At 39.3% G+C, this 25308-nt stretch overlaps 1 protein-coding gene across 1 annotated transcript in view; it reads right to left on the reverse strand.

The window, feature by feature from the left end:
• Nucleotides 1–25308, reverse strand: part of Sorcs3 (sortilin related VPS10 domain containing receptor 3) — a 581112-nt gene that overhangs the window by 1531 nt on the left and 554273 nt on the right. The window contains exons 21-25 of the mRNA XM_042689442.1: nt 19864–19987; nt 18302–18414; nt 13255–13386; nt 11504–11603; nt 10533–10638 (exon numbers count right to left, since the gene is read on the reverse strand). Of these exons, the coding sequence (XP_042545376.1) occupies nt 10533–10638; nt 11504–11603; nt 13255–13386; nt 18302–18414; nt 19864–19987 (575 nt within the window). The remainder of the gene's footprint in view (nt 1–10532; nt 10639–11503; nt 11604–13254; nt 13387–18301; nt 18415–19863; nt 19988–25308) is intronic.

Below are 25308 nucleotides of genomic sequence, written 5' to 3' on the forward strand. Positions count from 1 at the left end.
TCCAGTGTCAGGGAAAGTACTGGTCATGCGAATGCACTTCGGCCAACACAAAGGCACCGACCAGAAAGGCACTGACCAGACTGAGATGTTCCGTGAAAATGAACCCCACAGAACTCCCTAAGGAAAGCACTGCCATCCACTCTTGCAGTAAAAACCAAGCAAGTGTAAACCAAAAGGCAATGGATTTGATTTGCTATTCACCCAAAAGTTTAAAACATTTATTTGTTGGTAAGTTCTTGAAGAAGTTGGACTTTGAGGCTCAAAATTGTGCATCATGAACGATGATGCATCAATCTAATCAATTCACATTGGCTTCTGTTATCAATGGCCAAGAAATAAGTGATTCCACCATTATTTGAATTTTCAGAGAAATACCCAGGAGCGAGGCATCATAAAGAGTCTGGTGTTCACCTGTTCAATGGGGCTAACAGTAACTTCCTTTTAGAATTATTGAGAGTATCAAAGAAAGGATCAGTAAACGCTAAATAGCTTCCTTTAAAAATGCAAAAGGACTAGGTTTGAAAATGTAAGGTAGCTGAACTTGGGGTTGAAAGAAAAGACAGGTTTAGGTTGAAATCCCCTTGGGGCATTTATCTCCTGACTCATCTACATTCTCTCTTCTCCCACTGTACTCCAGCCTCCTTTGCATCCTTCTAACCTGAGATCATCAAGATTTGATGATCTTAAGCATCACCCAGGGTCCTCAATGGAATAGACATAATGATTTTATAGACCTGGAATGGGATGAGTTGGGATTTGACTTTTCTATCAAGCTGCTGGGTCATGCTCTGGTCAGCGAGAGACCAACGTTTTAAACTGCAAGAATACCAAAGCTATTTCTCATGGGGAGTATTTGACTGTTCTGTCCATGTGTAACAAGCAGGCTGCCCTGTCTTCTCTCGTGCTAGTCTTTCATCCCTATGGCTTAAAATTTGATTTAATGTGTGCCATTTCTGAGAGGCCTCCCCTAAGCATATATTTAAAACTTTCCCTGTGTTACAAGTGTAATTATGGTACAGGGTTTACCAAAAAAATGTAAATAAAGTTTGGGTTTAGGGGGATATCATAAACAATGCTTATTGGCTTGCTTGTTTGCTGTCTTTTTCTTCTGCCAGATTGAAAGCCTGCTGCAGACAAGGCCCACATTTTCTATTTTCATCAGTATATAATTAACATAGTCCTTGGGACACAGTTTACATGCATTAAGGATTTGTAGAATAAATACATTATTCAAAGTCTGTGCACTTAATTTCATATAATCTTCAAAGAAAAGATGATTCTCTTTTAAGCTTGGAATTTCACATTCAGAGGCTACTTCTCTTACTTCATCAGTTGATGGGAAAGTCAGATAAGGGTCCTTCAGGAAGCCGATTATTGGCACAGATACCATGAGAACTCAGGACATCTGATGGCTACCCACATAGAACATTCCTTGTGTCTCTAAAGGACAGTCTTTCTGAGGTCTTAATACTAACCAGTGATACTTTCAAGATTGTATATTCCTTGCCCCTCTTCAATCCCAAATGAGACAAAATATGGGGTGTTAAATAAGGTTTGCCAGTAGTTAATGCTGAAGGTAAACCCTGGAAAAAGGTTTAAAACATATAGAAGTGTCTATCTTTCCTTTCAGTTCAGTTTTGATGTCTTTAATGTTTGCTTTCCAACATGAAAGGAGACTTGCCCAGGATTCCTACTGGTTCAGAATAGTTTAATATACTTTGAAAGGTTTGAATGAGTGAAATGCATGTGAGGCAGTAAACCACAGCCTCTATCAAGGTATTGATTAAAAATTCATGCTGGCTCTGATCTGGACAAAGACATAGTCTAATGAATTAAATTCCTTCTAATCATGAAAGTACATATTACTCGTCAATATTGGCATCAGTTGTAATATTTATTATAATCTGGGGCAGTCAAACTGTTGCTACACATACAAGCCTGTGTACTGCCATCTCTGCTTGGCTAAAGATACCTATGAGGTTTTGGATGAATTATCTCTCACAGTGATTGTTCACTTTATTTCAGTCTCTGAAAAACACATCTAAAAATAGATGTAGTTTCATCTCTTTTTTTTAAATAGATGGTTGGAAGGGATTGAATTTTATATCACAAGTTGCAGCATTGTAAAAAGCTGTCAAGTTGCTTTTCATTTTTAATGCATCTCTTTGTAGGACTTTTGAGGATCTAAGTCAATTCTGAACTCTACTTTAGCATAAAAAGATCAAGGGCTATGTCTTTGGCCACACATTCATAGAGGTTTAAATAAGAAGAATGAGATGGATAGGCTCAAGTCTCTTAAAAAAAAAAACCAAGCAAGCAAACAAAAAACAATTGCAGTTTATATTCACTTCCTCTACCTATGAAGATGGCTGGAAGTCTGGGAGAGCAAGGTAGACTTTGAACTATACTAAAAGCACTGCTGGGGAAAAAGGAATGAAAAAAAATGGAAAGACTCAGAAGTTTCATCTTGCCATTTACCTAGGAAAGGCAGGCCTAGCTACAAGTGTAGTAAGAAGAGTTTGGTGGTATTTTTCTGAACATAAGTCATCTAACAATGATTTTTAATTATATTGCTGAAACATTATGGAACAGTAATCACTACCCAATAGAAAAATGCAATGTGACAGTCAGAATGATATTTGATATATTTGGGGATTGTCATAATTCTCTATCTCCTAAGTGAACACTTGGGAAAGATAGGAAGATGGTTTTTAATGCCTAGAACCTAATAGGCACTCAATAAATGAAGTGATGTATATTTAAATTGCATAATGCTGACAGTTACAGAGAGGAATGTATGGTTGTAAAACTCAACGTAGCCAGTAATATGGGAAGAGAAAGAGAACTGAGAAAAAGAGAAAGAAAGAGAGAGAGAGAGAAAGAAAGAGAAAAAGAAAGAGAGAGAGGAAGGAAGGAAGGAAGGAAGGAAGGAAGGAAGGAAGGAAGGAAGGAAGGAAGGAAGGAGAAAGAGGAAGAACGGGGGAAGGAGGGAAAGAAAGAAAAGAAAGCAAGCACAGTTAGACTGTGCTGCTCAACACAGTGTTACTTAGGTATAGCTACTTAAAATTCAATTGATCAAAAATTAAAGATTCAGTTCCCCATTTTAATGGATGCAGAAAATTTTATTGGCTAGAAATAATAAAATGTGAAGGATGCTTGTGCATCCAGTGATCAGAACGTGACCTTCAATTTTTGCAATTTGGGCATCCTCCACATAGCCACCATTGGGTTCTATACAACTGAAAGAAAAAGAGGCCAGATCTCAATGCAAATGCCACAGAACTGAGAAAAACAAGGGTAGATAGAAGTCATGGGCACGGGGGATGTTGAGGGGATGACACAGATCAAGATGCATTGATGTATGCATATATTTCCTGGCTAAATTCCAAAAATAGTTAAATAAATAACCTACAAATTAAGAATAGTGAGGGAAAGGGTGGATTGGGAGGGGTGATGCTATTGATCAAGAGACACTGTATTCATAAACTGCTCTGTTGCCTGGCAATTCCTTTGTACAACTAGCTAAAGAAAATAAAAATATATTTCAAAAAATGTTTCATGGATTTTCTTGCCCAGTCTGGCTTCAAACTAGGATCTTCAGATTTCTGTATCCTGAATGGAGGACTACAAGTGTGAGCCATGGGCGCCTGGCTAGGTAATTCTTTTTAATTTTTAATTAATTATACTATAATTTGAAATGACAACTTTCTATTTTCCTGGAAAAACTCAATAATTATTGAATAATTTTGAAATACTAGTTCATCATCTCTCAATATCTGCTATTTCATTTGTTTATATTTTTGTATATACCATGTTACATGTAATTCAAAATTAATTATAACCTGATGTTCAAATATTTATCCCCTTATAAAAGTGAAAATTATGGCAATACTTGGGTGTACCCAAATATGTTAAGCAAATCCTCTGGGACTTACAGAATAAAATAGCTCCAAATACAATAATATTAGGAGATTTTAATACTCCACTCTCACTAAAGTACAGGTCTACCACCTAGAGGATTGGCAAAGAAGCCTCCAAATTAAATGATGCCATATCTCAAGCGGAATTACCTGATATATACCAAGTTTTCCACCCTACAACAACCCAGTACACATTCTTCTCAGCAGCCCATGCAACTTTCTCCAAAATAGACCATATCATAGTTCATACAAGGAATTTAAGCAAATACAAGAGGATCGACATAATCCCCTGTATTCTATCTGACCACAGTAGAAACAAGCTAATTCTTAATAACAAAGCATACCATGGAAATTACTCAAATACATGGAAATAGAAAGCACACTTCTGAGCAACACCTGGGTCACAGTAGAAATTAAAGAAGAAATTAGAAAGTTCCTACAATTCAACGAAAATGAATACACATAACAAAGAAACCTGTGTGACATGCAAAAGCAGTCCTGAGGGGCCAATTTATCACTCTCAGTGAATACATCAAGAAAATAGAGAGCGACCAAGTAAATAATCTCATGTTGCAACTAAAACTGCTAGAAAAGCATGAAGAAAATGACCCTAATGTTACTAGATGGAGCGAGATAACCAAAATAAGAGCTGAATTTAATGAGATAGAGACTAAGAATAAAAATTAATGAAATTAAACATAAAGTTGTTTTTTGAAAACAAATCAATAAAATTGATGGACCTCTGGCAAGAGTATCTAAAAAGAAAAGAAGAGACTCAAATCAATAAGATCAGGGATGCCACGGGAAAAATTACAACAAATACCCAAGATATCCAAACAATTCTAAAGAATTATTTCCAGAATCTATACTTACTAAGGAAGGAAAACCTAGCAGAAATGGAGGAATTTTTAGAGAAATACAAATTTCCCAAACTGAACCAAGAAGAAATAAAACAATTAAATAAACCAATAACTTACAATGAGATAGAGAAGCAATCGGAAGTCTTCCAATAAGGAAAAGCCCAGAATCAGATGACTTCACTACTGCATTGTTGGTGGGAGTGTAAACTTGTTCGACCACTTTGGAAAGCAGTATGGGAGTTCCTCAAAAGACTATGGAATTCTATAAGACATTTAAAGACATTCAAACTCTTCCCAGAAACAGAAACAGGAGGAGCTATCCCAAATTCCTTCATGAAGCCAGTATCACATTCATCCCCAAATCAGACAAAGACCCAACAAAAAAGAGAACTGCAGACCAATCTCCTTGATCAACACAGATTCAAAGCTCCTCAAAAAATTCAAACAATATAAAAAACATATAAAAATCATACTATATGAAACATATCAAAAAATCATACAATATGATCAAGTAGGCTTTATCCCAGAGATGCAGGGATGGTTTAGCATACATAAATCAATAAATGTAATCCATCACATCAACAGATCCAAGATAAGAACCACATGATTATCTCCATTGACATGGAAATGGCTTTTGATAAAATACATCATTCATTCATGTTAAAAGCTCTGAAGAAGATAGGAATAGAAGGAACATTCCTTAAAACAATAAAAGCCATGGGGCTGGGAAGGTGGCTCGGTGGTAGAGTGCTTGCCTTGCATGCATGAGGCCCTGGGTTCAATTCCTCAGCACCACATAAGCAAAAAGAAAAAAGCTGGAAGTGGCGCTGTGGCTCAAGTGGTAGAGCGCTAGCCTTGAGCTCAAGAGCTGAGGAACAGCGCCCAGGCCCAGAGTTCAGGCCCCATGACTGGACCCAAAAAAACAAAACAAAACAAAACAAAAAACAATAAAAGCTACATTTGTCAGACCAATAGCCAATATTATACTTAATGGGGAAAAACTACAATCGATTCTCCTTAAAAACAGGAACAAAGCAAGGATGCCTATTCTCACCACTCCTCTTCAATATAGTTCTGTAATCCTTAGACAGAGAAATAAGGCAAGATAAAGACATAACAGGGATCCACATAGGGAAGAAAGAAGTTAAACCAGCCCTTTTTGCAAATGACATGACGGTATGCCTCAATGATCCACCCACAAACTCTTAGAACTTATAAACCACTTCAGTAAAGTAGCAGGATACAAAATTAACCCCCAAAATCCATTTCCTTTCTGTATACCAACAACATACAAGTATAAAGGGAAATGAAAGAAACAACCCCCTTCACAATAACCTCAAATAAAAATAAAATACTTAGGAATTAACCAAAGAAGTAAAGGAACTATTTAATAAAAGTATAAAAGTCTAAAGACATCATAGAGGGCATCAAGAAATGGAAAGATCTTCCATGTTCTTGGGTAGGCAGACTTAATATAGTGAGAATGGCTATACTGCCAAAATTGATTTACAAATTCTCTGCAATTCCCATTAAAATCCCAATGACATATTTTACTGAAATAGAGAAAACAATCCAAAAATTATATGGAACAGCAAAAGACCTAGAATAGCCAAAGCAATTCTAGGCAAAACGAAACAAAACAAAACAAAAACACGGAGGGATCATGATACTGGGCTCTACTATAAAGCCATAATAATAAAGACAGCTTGGTACTAATACAAAAACAGACCCAAAGACCAATGGAATAGATTAGAATATCCATAAATAAAACCACATGCTTACAGTCAGCTGATATTTGACAAAGTAGCCAAAGACATATAGTGGAAGAAGCATAGCCTCTTCAACTACTGGTGCTGGGAAAACTGGGCAGCCACAGAAAACTAAAAGTGGACCCCAACCTGTCACCATGTACTAACATCAACTCAAAATGTATTAAAGACCTTAACATCAAAACTGAAACTCTGAAACTACTGCAGGACAGAGTAGGAGAGACACTTGAACTTATAGGCACAGGCAGGAACTTTCTGAACAGAGTTCCAGGATCACAACAAATTGGAGAGAGATTCAACAAATGGAACTGCCTTAAAATAAAAATTTCTGCACAGCTAAAGACATAGCAACCAAACTAGAAAGACAGTCAACTAATTGGGAAAAAATATTTACCAGCAATATATCAGACAAGGGCATAATATCCAGCATATACAGTGAACTCAAGAAACTAATCCCTCCCAAACCTAACAAACCAATTACTAAATGGGCAAGAGATCTAAAGAGAGACTTCTCAGAACAGAGATGAAAATGGCAAGAAATGCATGAGGTAATGTTCACCATCCCTGGCTGTAAAGGAAATGCAAATAAAAACAACCCTGAGATACCACCTTACCCCAGAGAGAATGGCCCACATCCTAAATTCAGCCAATGACAAATGCCGGAGGAGATACGGAGAAAGAAAAGCCCTACTGCATTGCTGGTGGGAATGTACACTAATACAACCACTTTGGAAAGCTTCTGGAGGTACCTCAGAAAGCTAAATATGACCCAGCCATACCACTCCTAGGCATCTACCCTGAGCAACAAAAACCAGGATACAAGTACACGTGCACCTCAATGTTCATTGCAGCACTGTTCATAATAGCCAAGATATGGAAACAACCCAGATGCCCCACTACAGATGAATGGATCCGAAAACTGTGGTACCTATATACAGTGGGATATTATGCAACCCTTAGAAAAAATAATGGCATTAATAAGGAAATGGATGGAACTGTTAAAATTACTTTTTTTAATTTTCCATATATATTTTTATTGTAAAAATACTGTACAGAGGGGTTACAGTTACATGAGTAAGGCATTGAGTACATTTCCTATCAGAGCATTGTTACCTCCTCCTTTGTTTTTCCCCTACCTTCCCTTCCCTCCCTACCTCCCCAAATCCTCCCTCCCCACAGATGATGTTAAGCAAAATGAACCCCAAGACAGGAACACAGTGGTTTTTCTTCTTTCTTGCTATCGTTTTTAACATACTTATAATGTACTATGTGATTCTTTTGTTTCTTGTATATGATCCACTGTATCTGATTCCAGTGTCCTGATTCTTGTATATACATTTTTATAATTTGGGGAGGAGAAGGGATATAACAAAATGTTTAAATAAGGATACAGGTTGACCCATTGTAACAGTGAGGTGTACAAAATACAATGTTGAAAAATCATTTTAAGCAAGGTAAGCCAAGAGCAAAAAAAAAAAAAAAAAAAAAAATGGCACATGGTGTCCCTGATATGTGGATGTTAAATACAAAATGTAAGGAGGCAAACAGGACTCGAGAAACAAAGGACCTCCACCCATCTTGTCTAATCATTACTAAATGACCCCATCCTGTTGACACATATATGGTATATACACACACATCTGGAGCAAACTAGGAGGAGAACAAAGAATCAGAGGGAAACGGAAACCATACAACAGAGGGGACCATCCGCTCCCTGGACATTGATGAAAACGAACTAAGAAGCTGAAGGGCAGTGATGGGAGGGAGGGAATGAGAGGGAAAGAGGGAAAGAGGGAACAGCTGACACTAAGCAAAAGGAAAGAAATGTACATACCATCCAATGTGGAAGAAATAGTTGTATTGTCAAAGCTCAGAATTCACCAACTTTATAGACCACGATAATTACAATTTGCCTCATGAAGGTTAGAATGTGTTTGTGACTTTAACTAAGTATCATTATCTCAGAATACTGTGAAATTTATGTAATCACTTAATCACAATAAAAATTATTTTTAAAAATGATGGCAATACTTGAAATAAAATTTGCATAGTTTTCTCTTTTTTTAAAAAAACAAATAATGCAATAAAGTCTCAACCAAAGGCTTATAGTTCTGGGAGGAAAACTTCTGGAAAAAGAGCTAGAAAAGTAAAGGTTAACTGATAGATGACTACTGTTTATACAATTTGACTGCCATTGATCCAGTTAGAGACATAGAAAGGGCTGGCTGAGAACTGAGAACTATAAAAGTAGAAGAATATAGCAACGCCATTACCTGGCATGGATTCATGCATTAAAGTACACAAACTTAGAGATCGTTATAATATAAGCTGACTGTCTAGGGAGTTTATCAGCATTGATGAAAAATTGGGAAGTTGCTATGTCACAAGATAGTCTTACTTTAATTTGGATATGTATCTCAAACACACACAGAGACACACAGAGACAGACAGACAGACAGACACACACACACACACACACACACACACACACACACACATCTCTTTGCAAGACTTATTTTAGCCTTTATGTTCAGCAACCATGGATCCATAGTTTTATAAACCCAGAGGTCATAAATTTGGTTTACTTGATGTACAGTCCCCAGTAGTCATCGGGGTCCTCCACATCAAATCTTCTCATAAGTGAATTTTCATTTTATGTAATTGAAGTGCCTCCACAAATAAGATTGCCATAACAGATCTTTCACACTTCTCTAATTGTGACAGAAAGGTGTTTCCTCTTTTCAAAGTGGCTATAGGCTAGCTGTTTTTCCCACCTTGACCTAAAAGGACATGAACTCACAGCCAGGTCTGTAAGCTAACTAGAAGGCATCACTCCATCCTTCTAGTAGGCATGGGAAGCTGTGGAAGCAGTCATGTAAAACCAGTCATTTTAAATGGACTATCCACTGGAGGAGAGCCCGGGGTAAGGACAGGTGGAATAAATAATGTTTGCTATTTGCTTTCCAGATTCACAAGGAATACGTTAACTCCAAGGTCTACCAGAGCCCAGCTATGCTTTTTAAAAATTCACCCAATAATATCACTATGTCACTGGCAAGATTTTTTGAGAATCTAGTACGTGCCACTTTGTGGTACAATGGCATTTCTGTAGGACAGAAAATAAGTTAGCTTCCTTGATTATTTGTTTGTGGCAGGTTATAGCTGTTATTATATTTAAATTGTACAGCAAACCTCCAAACTATCATTGTTTTCCTCATTTTACAGATCAGGAAACTAAGGCTGAGAGAAGCAAACACAATCCTCCAAGAACATGAATTCTAATAGCTAAGAGTTGGTCTGACTTCAAGAGTTCATACTCTCAAAACAGTCCACTTCCTGGGAGAAGTATTATATAATTTGAATATGAGTTCAAAATCATTGATTTCAATGTCATCCTTTTGGTAAGTAGCCTGATATAACAGCCCTTCTGAGGTCTTCAAATCTTATTTCTGAATCCATGCAGAGTTTGCTTTTCCTGATCAATTTCCTTTAGACACAGGCAAAGAGAGAAAGAGAGATGAAGGTTGGACATAGATCATGAAATTTAAACTGACATATTGGATGGCTGCAACAGAAGGGAAGAAAGTATATGTGTGTGAAAGAAAAAGAGAAAAAGAAATTCTATTTAATAGCCCTGAATGGGTGTTGATCTGTATGAAAGGACCTCCCAAAGACCCCTGAATATCTGTGCCCTTATTTCAAAATTTCAAATGAGACTGAAAATATTTTTACACTTCTCTTGAAGATTCTAGAATGCATTTCATACTCACAGCTCTCATTTTGCGAACATATTATTGCTACAAATTGGATACCGGTCTCATTCTTACACTCATTTATTCTCTGGCCCTCAAACATTCCTATTTTTCCTCAGGTGCCAAAAATAGGTTCAAGGAGAGCTAAGATCACATTCTTGAAATGAGTTGGGGAAAGTGATCATAGGAAGAATCATCTGAGATGAACCCACTCATGAGAGTAACATGTACCTTTTAAACTTGTAGATCAAAAACACAGCCAAGCCAACAAACACCACTGACAAGAGCATAAGCATGGCTGAGCTGCTGTGTCCGGTGCTGGAATCCACCAATGGAGCTAAGACAGAAAAACAGACATGCTTACTTAGAAAGTAGTTGTTGGGAAAACTGAGCCAACACCCTAATTTCCAGTTTCCAATTGTCCTGCCTGCTACCGGGACACAGGAAACTTGCCTTCAGTATTGAATATTCAATATTACAAGAATGTCAATTCCTCTGCTGTGCATTTGGGAAACTTGTTCTTGGTATAAACAGACCATGTGTATCCCAGGAGGGCATAGAAGATTTGAATATCTTCTTAGCCTTCCTGACAATATGGTAGCTTGCTAGGAGCTTTGGGTTAAGTACTTAGCAATGTTTTATTCTCCTCTATCATCTGGTAAAATGCTATTGGATGGGCACATTGGGAATGTCTACATCTGAAAATCTGCCATTATTAGTAAAAACCCATTGAGCCAACAGGTTCTCCCAGAGAGAGACAGCCACAACTCAATGTCCAATGGGACATGGACATTAATTTTTCCTTTTGTAAGTTATCCAATTAGAGCTGGTCTATGTTTCTACTTACACTTATCCATTTTAAAACTGGATTTTAATGTTTTCTGATCTGACTTCCCAACTAAGTCTCATAGACTCAGGAACCCAAAGAAATTGAAAGATCCCAAGTATTTATCCAGTGTCATCTCCACTATTGTGAATAAAAATAAATACATACACAAAGCTAAGTAAATGTAATTTTTCTCAAGACTACCCAAGATTCACTGGTAGGACTACTCCTAATAAAGTCTTCCTGCCATCCCCTCACAACGCCTCCAGGAAGACATGATCTTGTGGAAGAGATTTTGATGACTATGCCCTCCCTTTTCTCTCTAGGATAACGGATCTTCGCACCCATGTCCCCGAGAGCCTCAACAGGTACTCACCTAATGTCAGCTGTGTGACGTATACAATGACCTGGACCCCTGGCTTCAGTTCAAACTGGACCAAGTTTTGGTTGAGAGCATTAAACAGTGTCTCTACAATCTGGAAAAGAAGCAAGAGGCTGCATGGAAAGATGACCAGGGATGATGCTCCCTATCTGCCAATCAGCAACAAATGACCACGTTCAATCAGGGGCCAGGATACAAGAAGCATCTTTATCCACTCGGTTCTCACAGGCCCCAAAGCCACAGGAGCCCATGGAATTAGCTGGTGCTATTTGTTTCCTTGGGGTAGGGGGAGGAAGAATGCGATCTAAAGAGGCATATCTATCTTGTTCAGAGCTGGAACTGACATAAGTAATTCATTCAACTCCTACCTCAGAGCTCTTTCATCCCTGCCTTGATAACTTGAGACCTGTGGTGGTTCCAATGAAAGAAAGTCAACTCATCATTAGCTCTTTAATCTGATCAAGTAACTCGCACAGGGTGAGGAACCCCCCACCAGGATTAAAGCAGGCACCAAAGCCCAACCCACCCCTCTGCATTTTCTATCTTTGAGACAATGGGAGGCAAACATCAAAGCAGAAGCTGCCTGTGGGTGTTTTTTTATGGGATAATTTTTCCTCTTTACCATTCCCCAGCAAGTCTCAGAAACGCATAACATCGATTTAATCACTCTGTAATTCCACATGAAAGCTGCGGCAGTCTTCTGCTCTTGTCCCTAACTCTTATCTCACTGTACTCGCCTTAATATCACAGCTGCCATTCATCACAGTAATTACCTATTTATCTAAACAGATGGATATTATAGCTTCGAAATAGAGTCCACACACATCGCACTTGCTATTTCAGAATTAGGAGGTCTTGGGAACGTGATGTGTGGTGAGAAGCCGGATTTAATCCTGGCCAACGGTCAACATGCCACCCTGACATATAGTGAAAAGCAGCTGACCACTGTGACAGTTACAGGCTGTGCACAGATATGGGGTAGTGACAGCCAGGACAGGTGAACACCCAGGGGACACAAATGGTATGTGCACAACTGTTACTTCAAACAGGAGCACACTTGTTTGACTCCTGCAGATTTTCATCAGCCCAGCCACCATCGTTTGTTTCCACTTCTCCAGACTTAGCATCATGGAGATGTGGGGAAAGGTGACAGAGTACAGCCAATAGGACCCCAGTAGGAGCATCCAGTGATTGGGGAGAAACAGCAGACGCCTCCCTCCCCCTTTGCCTCTGGGTTTGTGTAAATCAAAGGAACTCTATGAACATTTCATAAGGACAGTAAATCACAGACCCTTATGGAAATACTGCCTCTTTAGTCAAAGTAAGATGCGGCAATCCATCTCTCTTTCCAAAGAAATGTGTTTAAAAGCAGTTCATTTCCTCTCTTAAAGCAGAACTTAAATTGGTCAGGATCTCTTAGGGCGAGCTCCTGCTTCTACCCCTATTTCCTGCCCTTCAGAATGAACCTTGGAAGGGAAACTTGAGCAAGGGTTCAGGAAAGGCAGTCATTGGAATCAAGAATGCCACAGTACTTTCCTACTGTGTCTCTGATTGCTCCCAGTTCTTAGCCTTTGTGTTTATTGTGGGTAAAGGTGAGTGTTCTTCAAAATCCTGGGTGCTGGGCAGAGAGCCCTAGGCTGGCAGGTGAATGAGAGAGAAACTGATGCCCTTCTGAGACGAGAACGTTGTTTCTGTTCACAATGTGGGCTACAGCCAAGTGTCCCAGCCAAATTTCCTTCACTTACTTCTTCCAGATCTCCCTCGTGCCCTTTCCTCCTCTCCGTCAGATTCTTGGGTGGGAGGATGAAAAGCTCTGCTGACGTGGGAAGGCCAGGGAACACAGCCACAAGGATCTGCTCTTCTGGGACACTGGTTACCTGCGAGAGGTTTACAACCAAGAGTGAGGTGTTACAGAGCTCGTCTTCCCCAGATCAACAACCAGAAGCAGAGGGAGCACACAGTGTGGATATGATACAAGGTTCCAGTTCATTTAATTTATGTAGCATTCTAGACACAGGCTCCAGTGTACATCTGAATTTCTTTCCTTTTTCCCCCACAGTTGCTAGGTAAAGGATTACTAAACTCCCTCTGCTCTTGTATACCTATTTTTTTTTTTTTTACTGAAACTAAAACAGTATTATAAATGATTTTCAACACATTATTTGCTGGGAGCATTTGCAATAGTTGCTCATATGCTTTTCCATTTTTCTGCAGTAAAGATGAGAGCTTCTGACTAAAATACAAACAGAACTGGCTGCAAATGGGGATACATAGTGACAAATACATAGGGCATGGAGGAAATGCAAATTTAAAAATACAGCCAAGCTGCCCTTGTTTGCAAGGATTAAAGTTGAGTGTTGGTTTGGATTTGCTGCTAATAACACTATGGCTACAGTGAAGGAGTTTCCTTCATTTGTTGCTGGAAGCACTAAAGCTTAATGCATGTCACCGATTGGTTTTCCAAAAGACTTCCTTTATGGCTATAACAATATTTGTATTCTTCATTTAGTAACTGTAACTGGGTGAGTTAGTTCTTTTTTAAAACTATTTTTATTGGGTGAGCTAATTCTAAAGACCTGATCCAAAATAGAGGAAAAACCATATGTAGAAAGAAAACAACATTATTTAGAATAGAAAAGAGGTAAAACTCAAATATTTTTAAAGTATTTAAAATACCAATATGATCATTATACAGACAATTCTAACTCTAAAATGATGCTGAGTACCATAAAGTAATGTGGAAAATTGCTTACGATGGCTGCATACTAGTCTATTTCTTTATATTCATTTGATTACAACTCTAAAAATACAAATGCATAGCATAGGAAAAAAATCAAATACTGAAAGTTAAGAGGCTGATATTAAGACTAAATTTTTCCATCCTTTATTTCTTTCCCTCCCTTCTACCCTCCTTCTCTCTCTCTCCCTTTCTCTCTCCCTTTCTCTCTCCCTTTCTCTCTTTCTTTCTTTCTTTCTTTCTTTCTTTCTTTCTTTCTTTCTTTCTTTCTTTCTTTCTTTTCTTTCTTTCCTCTCTCTCTCTCTCTCTCTCTCTCTCTCTCTCTCTCTCTCTCTCTCTCTTCCTTTCTTTCTTTAGTTTTCTCTTCCTTGTGCCCATTTGGGGGTTTGAACTCAGAGCTTGGGTGCTGTCCCTGAGCTTTTTGCTCAAGGCTAGTGTTGAAGCCACTTGAGCCACAGCTCCACTTCTGACTCTTCGGAAGTTCATGGGAGATAAGAATCTCATGAACTTTCCTAGGCTGTCTTTGAATTGTGAACCTCAGATCTGAGCCTCCTGGTTACCTAGGATTATAAGCATGAGCCACCAGTACCCAACTTGAATTTTTCTATTTTTTAGTGCTTAGTAAAGGTGATTATTGCTTTAAAAAATTTAATACTTGGTTTCTAACGGCAGATTCTTGAAAAAAAATTTCAAAAAAATAGGTGAGAATAAAGTGTTTTCCCGCACTGTTTATACTTCTCTATGTCTCTACTGGAGGTCTTCTATCCACAACAATACTGTCTCTTCTGTCAGTGACAAACACGATAGATTTTGTAGCACAGCTATAGTAATGCCTCCTCCAAGGAGTCTCTCTCAACGACTTCCTATACCTGCAAGAATCTTCTCCCTCTGGGCATCCCACCTGAGATCCTCCAGTTCACTGTGTCTACTGCATGTTAGGATCATAGATCCCATCTGCACAACTCCCAGTCATTTCTGTGATTGGTTCTGATTGTGGGCTCTCCTAGGCAGCCCTGGAGGTCTTTGTAGCTACCTGACGGTACTAGAAGATGGTTGGCAGGGGAGAAAGTCAGTAAATAGTTGCTGAATTGCGTAGAAGTGGAAAGGTGGTTGTTTCCCATTTGCTCAGCTCTATTTCCTATTTGGAACGAGGCTTACAGATTGGAGTGAACACTCAGGGATGTGATAAAGCAAAGAAAGGCTTGCCAGACTGCACGAAATTACAAACTGGCTGTCAGAAGCCTACAAGGTGCACCAACCAAGGAAGCCATCTTGTGAAATCTCAGAGCTGGTTTCCCAGACACCTCTGTGTCCTACTGGGAGGCAGGATGGCTGGATATCTCAGTGAATGGTGCATGGCAAAGTGAGACTTTATCTTTGCACTCCAGAGGCAGCAAGACACAGAAGAAGAGAATGAGAAATGAAATGCAGAAAAATCACCCAATGAGATAAACGAAGATGGGCCTACCAATATCTTTCTTGGTTTGTGTGACCCTGTGTTTCAGTGAAAAATAATCTCATGTGTGTCACTAGAGATCCTGAGTGGACCTTGGGAATCAGGGTTCACTTAATCCTGTCCAAAGGAACAAGGGGGGTGATTTGCCTTCCTGAGATTTAAAGCCTGGGCATGGGCAGACAGGGCTGATTGTTACTATTTAGTAACTATTTATCATAATCACCTTCAAAGTTAGTGTGTTTTAATAACTCCGGCACTCAAAATATATCCTGGATGTTATATTCAACAACATAGCTCAGCCTAGATATTTGGGTCCTTCCCTTACAATGCTTATATTTGAAACCTAACCACAAATGTGATTGGATTTAAGAGGTGAGGCCTTTGTAAGATGATTAGGTCATAAGGCTGGAGCTCTCAGAATTGGGATTACAGCCCTCATTTACGAAGCCCCAGAGAATTGCTTTGCCCTCCTTCTATCATGTGAACACACAATGGGAAAGGTTCACCAATGAATCAGAAAGCAGGCTATGATCAGATATCAAATCTGCCAGTGGCTTGATCTTGGACTTTCTATTCTCCCAACTATGAGAGATAAATGCATGTTGTTTATAGGCCACCTAGCCTATGACCCCTTGTTATAGCAAACAAAAGGGACTGAGCGTGTGCACAGCCATCTCATTTTCCTTTCTTTTCAGGAACAATCTGGAACAATCTTGTTATCAAACGATTTGAAGTTGACAACTCCTACAGGAGAGCTCATGTATCATTTTCATTTATTTACTCTGCTTCCTCACTGTCACCTCCTCTCCAGGTCTTTCTCCCCTGCCTAGGGACATATCAGACATATCCTGCCCTGAGGAGGGACTTATGACATCGACAGCCCCAGCAATAGACCAAGCCATTGCTGTGATTGAAGCAGTCTCCACCTACATAGTCTCCACCTTGCTTAGTAGCAAGGCCATCTCCTGGCTATGCTTGGTATCAGAAAGCTCTTCCCTGCCTCTCATCCATGTTGCATCCATTAGACAGCATCTCTGTTGTTCTACGTTATTGTCCTTTGATTCTTTTCTTTGAGGATCTCATTACCCCTTGACACCTTTAATTGGATGGATACCCTTTGTGGTGCTCTTTTATAAGATATCTAATTAAAAGATAGCTTCTGATACCCTACCCCAGTAGTCTTTCCTCTGTATTGCTGCCAGAATAGATACCTGGACTATAAGCCTACTGATAGCATTTTCCCACTTAAAACAAACACAGCACTTTATACTCACTGCCTTCAGTGTAGCTACTCGGACCCTTTACATTCTGACCTAAATCTGTAGTCACACTCTTCCGTATAAGGTATACACTGGCCACACAAAACTCTACGCCATCTCCCCAACATGATGTACTCTGGCAGTAATTCCTGGTTACTTAGAAGATAGTACACCTCACTTTTAGCTGAAATATACCCTTGAAAAATACAGGTCAAATATCCCCTCCTAAACCATCGCTATCATTCAACAGAATGAACTGAATTCCCAATCTGTACCCAGCTTGCACTTCCCTGGACAGGGCAAACTACACTTTTCTCCATGCTCCTTGGAGATACTGGCAATGACTCCATCATACAACTAATTTCACTTTAGACTTACTTCTACATCTCAGTTGACCATGTTTTATTCATTATTATATTCTAGTGCATAGTTCTTACAGCTGTTAACAAAAGTCTTTTACATTCTCTAAGGCACATTTGACCTTGGGTTAAATACATAGTTTTCTTCCCCTTGTAGAAGTCTGTTTCTTAGCCTGGAGTTTTCTGAGTGCTGTCTGTGGCCAATGATAATCTGCTGCATCTAAATACTTGTTAAGAAGACACTATTCATGGCCAAAGAGCCAGTCACATGATAGTAGCATAGACTCAAGGAAAAGTCCTCTCATCATTAGAATAGCCAAGCCTTTGTCTCTGAAATATGTAAGATAAACAATGGGATGATTTCCATCGTCAAACACTGGACTGGATGGACTCTTTTACCCCTTCCTTCCCTCTCCTTGTTGTTCTTCTCCTTTCTTCTCTCTCTCCATTTTTCCTTTGTTTTTTGTTTCTTTTTTTTTTTCTTTGGTAGTCCTGGGGTTTGAACTCAGGGCCTGGGCATGCTCAAGACTAGCATTCTACCACTTGAGCCGCTATGTCACTTCTGCCTTTTTTTTCTAAGTAGTTTATTGTAGATAAAAGTATCACTGACTTTTCTGCCAGACTGGATATGAACCGTGATCCTCAGATCTCAACCTCCTGAGTAGCTAGGATTACAAGTCTGAGCCAGAGGCACCTAGCACTTCCTTCCTTCCCTCCCTTTCTCCCTCCCTCCCTCCCTTCCTCCCTCCCTCCCTCCCTTCTTTCCTTCCTTCCTTCCTTCCTTCCTTCCTTCCTTCCTTCCTTCCTTCCTTCCTTCCTTCCTTCCTTCCATTCTTCCTTCTTTCTTTCCTTTCTTCCCCCCTTCCTTTCTTTTTCTTCAGAAATAACCTGGATAAGTGCTTTAATCCATGCAAATGTGTTCTTACCCACACAATCTAGATTTGTTTATCTGAAAGACACACAATGATAAACCCAACGTACTTTAACCAGAGCTCGCTTGATGACGGTGCCAATGTCCTGCCTCCATTCAGGAATGTCAGGATTGTGGTAATCCAGATTAGGAGAGAAGGACAAGAGCTGAGACTGGAAGTATTCTGCAGGGAGACAGAACGTGGGAGTGAGGCCGACAGAGTGCGGTGAGACAGTGCCTGGGGCCTACCAGCAAGCCTCCCAAGTCTCTTCTCAGAAGGCTGGAGAGGCAATTCCTTACTTTCGGCCTACTTTGTGAATTCTGAAAGAAAGTGGAAGGTGCTGATTGGAAGTTAATGTGTGCTCCTTTGAGTGTCCTCAGTAATTTTAGATTTTAAGCCTTTTTCCTGGGCTGGGAATGTGGCTTAGTGGTAGAGTGCTTGCCTAGCATGCATGAAGCCCTGGGTTCAATTCCTCAGTATCACATAAACAGACAAGGCTGGGAGTGGTGCTGTGGCTCAAGTGGTAATGTGCAAAAGAAGCTCAGGGACAGTGCCCAAGCCCTGAGTTCATGCCCAAGACTGGCAAAAAAAAGCCTTTTTCCTGTAAAAAAAAAAAAAATGATACTATCTGGAAAGAAACATAACCAGGAAACTCGAGGGAAATATGTACAGGTAGTATCCTGCAGAACTACTCCAAATGGTTGGGTTGAACATTTTTTTCCACTTTTTTCTTAAGTTCCTGTGTTATTTTAAAAACTGCCTCAGTGGCATAGAAAGTAGGTTCTAACTTGGCACTAGGTTGATTGTAAGATGGTGCTCCACTGTTGACCTGGTTGGTGAGGACACAGGTTTATGTACTTGTTGGTAATGCATGATGCCAATAGAATTTGGACAATTTTCAGAATCAAATTTATACATCAGTAAGACTTTACCTAAAAGTACAATACCAATTGACTAATCAAGAACCTGAGTGCCAAGTTGACAGAAAGATAGGGAAAAAATTACCTGTGTGAAACAGAAAAAATATGAGTTGGGTCAAAGTCTCACCTGCATTAGAACACTTTCTAGAAAACCACAGTGATTATGTCTATGTCTAGAAACCTATGTCTAGGTTTAGGTCTAGACATTGGTCATAGACATTGGTCAACTGGCAGAAGAAGAGTCATTAATTTTACTTAAAATAACTTAGTAATGAAGAATGGTTACTCAGATAGTGGACAGAATAGGAGCTCTGTTATCACTTCCTCTTGCTTTTCTCTAAGGTTTTACCATGACTCCTCCCACCTTGGGAACCACTCATTTCCATCTCTCAAAGTGGAGGCTGAGCTCACATTGTAGATGCGTCTGCAGGACGCTGGATCTAGCATGTATGATGTCCTTATCAGATCACCATCTAATACACATCTCAAAAATGTGAATCGCCACAGATGGTGATGCAGACACACCCCAGGGGAAAGAATGTAACTCTGTGAGAGATTCCTTTTATAATATGGATCCTTTATCCAGGAGCAAGGTAGAATGCCACTGTGGACCTCTATGATCTTTTCACAGTCTAGTTGCCACAAGGGTGAGTGGAAGGGGCTGGCTGTGGAGGCGAGGAGGGGGCAACAGTGGACAATTTTCAGGGCTTACCATGAACAGCGATATCTTTTGTGTCCTGGATAAGGGCATTCCCCGCAGCCACCTGCACGGTGATAGTGTTGGTTCCCTCTGCCAGGAAGGTGAAGGAGATGCTGCTGTCCAAGGTGATAAGGGGCTGCAAGAAGGATAACAGCAACATCCGTTTAGCCCTCAGTAGGCATCCCAGCTCCTTGCTCTCCTGCTCCTCTCACCAGGTGTCACTCTGCATAGCTTAGACCCCAGGGATCCCACCTCAAAAAGAAAGATAAAACACAAAAACTTTGGAACGCTTACTAAAGGAACACGATCATTTCCCAGCATGGAGGAAGAGGATAAGTCAACTTAAGAATTGATCAAACTTGAGGATGAATAGAGTGGCTCAAGAGTGGAGTCTGGCTTTGAAGGATTAATACAGGTTAAATCAATACATTTCAAACACAGCGCTAAATACTGGGAAATGGTAAGACTGGACAGTCTAGATTTTTTTCTCATATAGTTCTATTCTTCATCTGGGGCAAAGGGGAAGTAGGTTCTGACACATGTCCCTGTTGGGGCTATGAGCATAGGAGACCATTTGTCTTTTCCCCTGATATCCCATGTCATTTAGAATTTCATCCTGTTTTCCATTCAGAGAAAGTCTTGGAGTGTCCCTGTATCATAGTCTTCTGTATCACTATTTTAGGTTGTTGTCTTTCATATAATGGAACATATATATATATACATATATATATAATTCATTGTCATTCTATTTATTTTTTATTTTATTAGACATGTTTTCCATCTCAAAGCATTTTTACCATTTTTATTAGATTGGGAAATACACAAGTATACCTATCTATGGTCATGTTATAAATCTTCTTTCTTTTTTATTCCCCCCCTCCCCCGATTTACCATAATAAATTGGGATTTTTCAAGGACAAAGGAACAAATTATCCAAGTTTCCCTTGGGAATTGGGGTCTTGGTCAAAGCTAGTGATTATTGGAAAGAAGAGAGTAGTCAGACCTTGAGATTGAAGAGTCATTATTTAGAGTCCTCTTAAAGCCCAGGGCCTTCAAAATTCCCTAATGTTTGGGAGTTAAGAAATAATGCTAGAATGGGTCAACCTGTATCTGAGATGTACAAGACACTATGTTGAAAATGAACTTTACAACTTCGGGGAGGGGGGAGGTTAAGGAGAGGGAGGAATAAGGGAGGGAAGGGATGGTAGGGGGAAAACAAAGGAGGGGGTAACAATGCTCAATAGGAAATGTACTCATTGCCTTACTCAGGTAACTGTAAGCCCTCTGTACAGTATCTTTATAATAAAAATATATATTAAAAAAGGAAATAATGCTAGGAAATTGATCTAAGGCAAGTGATAAAAAGTTGAGAGAACCACAGCATAGAGAGGAGCATAGAAGTGGGAGGAGCATAGAGCTGTTCTTTGGGGGAATGAACGTTGGTTAGGCCTCACATAGCATACCTGTGCATACACACACAGAGGTTCAGAGATCCAACTTGCAAGAAGCTTTCCCTCTGTAAGACTGAAATGTCTTTCTAGCTCACAATTTTAGGCTGGACCTCTGAAACAATAATTCACTTTTGTTTTTGTTTTAAAATCTTACAGCTCTGTTTTATGACCAAGCTGATAATTGGAGTTGGGCAACTAAAGAGATATGCCCTAAGCTTCAGACACCTGGTCCTTCTCAGTTTGTTAAAGAAAGCAAGAAGGAAATAAATCAAGAGATACGCTATTTCCTTCAACTAATAGCAAACTCCAGAGAGCCCATATGCTTCCCCGTTCTTCCGGCTCAGTGAGAGTACACAAAAGTTATGTTCCTCTGACTTAAGAAGGGGAGGCAAATGAGTCTGGCCTCCATGTCATAATGATGCTATGCAGTTTAGAGGCCTATTTTGAAAAAGACGTTCAAATCAAGTTGGGCTCAGCACAGCAGTGTTAGCCAAGGCCATGAAATGAGACAATCACATAAACACAGACTTGTACCCTTTCTCATGTGACCAGAACAATGGCTACAGACTCTTTCTCTGTTACTATTTTAATGAATGACCTCTGGCAGACTCTGTCCCCATTTTGGGCTTTCTTCTTCTCCTTCATCTAAATGCAAGTTTGGGATTTAAAAATCTGTGAGGACTCATTGAGCTGTTAGATCGAAGGCGTTAGCAAATGGCTTTAAGTATTATTTCCAAGTTCCTACAGGTCAACCTATTAAATATCATGTATCTGAAGGCTTTTAGATGCTTCATTAACTTTGTTACGCTCTTTCAAATTAAATAACTAAAATCATCTAGCAGAATGGCTAAGAATGCCTTTTATATGAATCCCAAACTATGTTAGAGATGCTGAGAAAATTAGAACTGTCATACAGTGTGGGTGGGAATGAAAAATACTGCCGACATTTAAGCAAAAGTATAGTATAAAAGCCTTTTCCAAAAGGGTCACACCATCATGTAGTTTATGATTTAGCCATTACCATCCTAGGTATTTAATCAAGAAAAAACACATGTTCATGAATAATAAAATAAATATTCGAGCAGGGTACCAGTGACCTATGTCTATAATCCTAGCTACTTAGGAGGCTGAGATCTTAGAGTCATGGTTTGAAGCCATCCTGGTCAGGAAAGTCTGAGAGAGTCTTATTTCTAATTAACGATGGAAAAGCCAGAAGTAGAACTGTGGATCAAGTTGTAGAGTACTAATCTTGAGCAAAAAAGCTTAGGAACAACACCCAGACCCCTGTGTTCAAACCCTAGAGGACAGACAGACATGTCGACAGACACACACACACACTCGCACGCACACACACAGAAGTGAAATGCTTGGGTGTTTGGAAGAAGCTGTAAACAGCAAAGGAATTTATCAATAGGAAAATATCTTCAAATAATATCTTATCTTCAAATGATAAATGAAAAAGAACAAATATTAGCACATACATTGACATATGTAGCATATTTATGGTATGTATCACATATATGTGTGTATATATATACATATGTATGATATGTATATATAATATACATGAATCTTCAAACAATGAGTGGTAAAATAAGAAAATGTGTAGTGTATGGTTACACTTGTATGAGGTTCTAGAGAAGCAAATCTAATCTATGATATAATTTATAAAGTGGAGAAACAGTCAAGGGTAGAAACTGAAAAAGAGCAGTAAGTGGAAACTTTCTGGCATGACAGTAATATGATATATTGTGATAGGAGTTTGCTTTGTATCGGTGAATGCCTCTGTCCAACTCAGTAACTGCACACTGCAGATTTATGCATTTCATCACAGATACATTTTATATCCCCATAGACAAACAGTGTCAAAACTGTATGAACAATTATTAGATTTGCATGCTGAATCCTTTAGAGCAAAGTATACAGGTTTCTTAAATATACTTTGAATTGAATCAAAACAACCAAAAAAAAATAGATTGATGGATGGATAGACAGAGATATGATAGAACCAGCACAGTAAATGTATGTTCATTGAAAAAATATTCTTCACATTTTAATATATGTCTGCAAATTTTCATAATAATATTCTAGGAGAAAAATGTATAAAATGCATACTAAGAATGCTTTTATTCTTCAGGACTGCTTGAGTGACTCCCTCTGCTATGACAGTACCCTTTTGTTCTAGTTTGCTACCTTTAGCTTTCTCGCATCCTACCTTACCTCTCACCGCCAGACCTTCTCCCATCTTACTAGCTCCCTCTTCCAGAAACTTTCATCACTTCTTGTCTTTTCCCTCAGATCTTGGTCATCTCCTCCTTTCAGGATAGTCATCTTAAATCAGCCCTCAGGTGGATGTACTGGTCAGGCCTCTGTAGCTCTCCTGAGAGGTATAAATTTCCAGTCCCAGCAGACCCTATCTGGCTGCTTCCCTAGGAGTTTAGGTCCAAGTGAGGGTGAAGAGCTGCAGGACAAGAAAAATGCCATCTGAGATGGGAGAGTGTACACTATTCTTCCAGCTAGTCAGGGCACAGAGCCACAGCAAACAAATTTCACCAAATGGAAATGGTTGGTCTCTGGGTGATGAGCCACAGACATCCACGTTAGGGAAATGACAGAAGCTAATTTTGTTTTCCAAATTGCTTTTGTTTATCATAGCAGTTATGGCATCATGGCTGATTTCACCTTCCCTGCAAAGCTGGAACCCTCAACAAAATCCTTGAGTTCTTCATTGGCTGCTGCTATCTGGTACCCAGTGCTAAATTAAATCAAGTATTTTAAGGTTCATTTACTCAAATCTATTAGGCAAGCAGACACATTTATTAAGCCAGACCTCTGTTAATCCCAGCAAATTGGCCATTCAGAGTCCCACAAATTCAGCCAGCAGCCATTTGACTTCTCTGCCTCTGCTTTGTGCCAACTACAGCCCTTGGAATAATACCTCAGGCATTGCTTAGGTGCTGGGTTACTTCCCTTCCCGTGAAGAAGCCTTCATGTGAGAAAGGTCAGATATTTCCCAACTGAGCCCAGCAAGAAACCAGCAAAGCTCTGAGCTTTGTTATGAGACTTCCACTTGAGGAAGGGAACAGGGAGCTGCAGGAGACTCTTTCATACAAACGGTGCTGGTTTTCCACACAGGGTAAGTTGCAAGCATGCTGCACATTATACAATCTCCACAGTGTAGTGAAAGATGCTGTTCCCAAATTGGACAGACGACTACACCATTATACTTGCCCACCTTGAGAACACCAGTAGATCATACAATAATGTGCTATAAGTGCTCATCATATGAAGCAGAAAAGGCAGAATATCTATATTTATATCTATACATAGATATAGATATAAAATTGTGGATGTATCATGCTTAGAACACTGTCAAAATGACTTAACCACACACAAAAAAACAAGAAAGAAAAATAGCATTCATAGCTGAGTTATGATTATGGTTTTAATGTAAAAATTCATAGGTAAGAAATCTTTTATCTCAAACACACACACATACACACACACACACACACACACACACACTAAAATATACACAAAAACCCTTCAAAGCATTGAACTATCCATGAGTCTGATTTTATCTTTTAACCTACTACCGTAACTGTGATTTAGGATCCTAACTCTGCTTTTTTTTAAATGTAATACATATTTATTACTAGGCTCTGGTCTCAGAGCTTTGTGCTTGTTAAGCAAGTGCTCTGCCACTTGAACTATGTCCTTTGTCCTTTTTGCTTTAGTTGTTAGAAAAATAACTAAATGATCTTGATTATTTTCCCCAGGGAGAGCCTCAGGCTGATCTTGTTATTTCTTAGAGCATCCAGGATTCAAACTTTGAAATTCAACAACAAAATCAACAGTATAATCTAACCTCCCATCTTTCATTTCTTTCTTCCACCCTCTATTGAAATGAGTCTTCTACTTTTGCTTGATTAGACCACACAACACACAACCATTTCCAAAGCTCCAGATCCCTTTCTCTCCACTCAGCCTCAAGTTCACTGCTCCT

Source organism: Dipodomys spectabilis, unplaced genomic scaffold, assembly GCF_019054845.1.
Source record: "Dipodomys spectabilis isolate Male_0828 unplaced genomic scaffold, ASM1905484v1 ptg000125l, whole genome shotgun sequence".
In the NCBI taxonomy this organism is placed as follows: Eukaryota; Metazoa; Chordata; class Mammalia; order Rodentia; family Heteromyidae; genus Dipodomys; species Dipodomys spectabilis.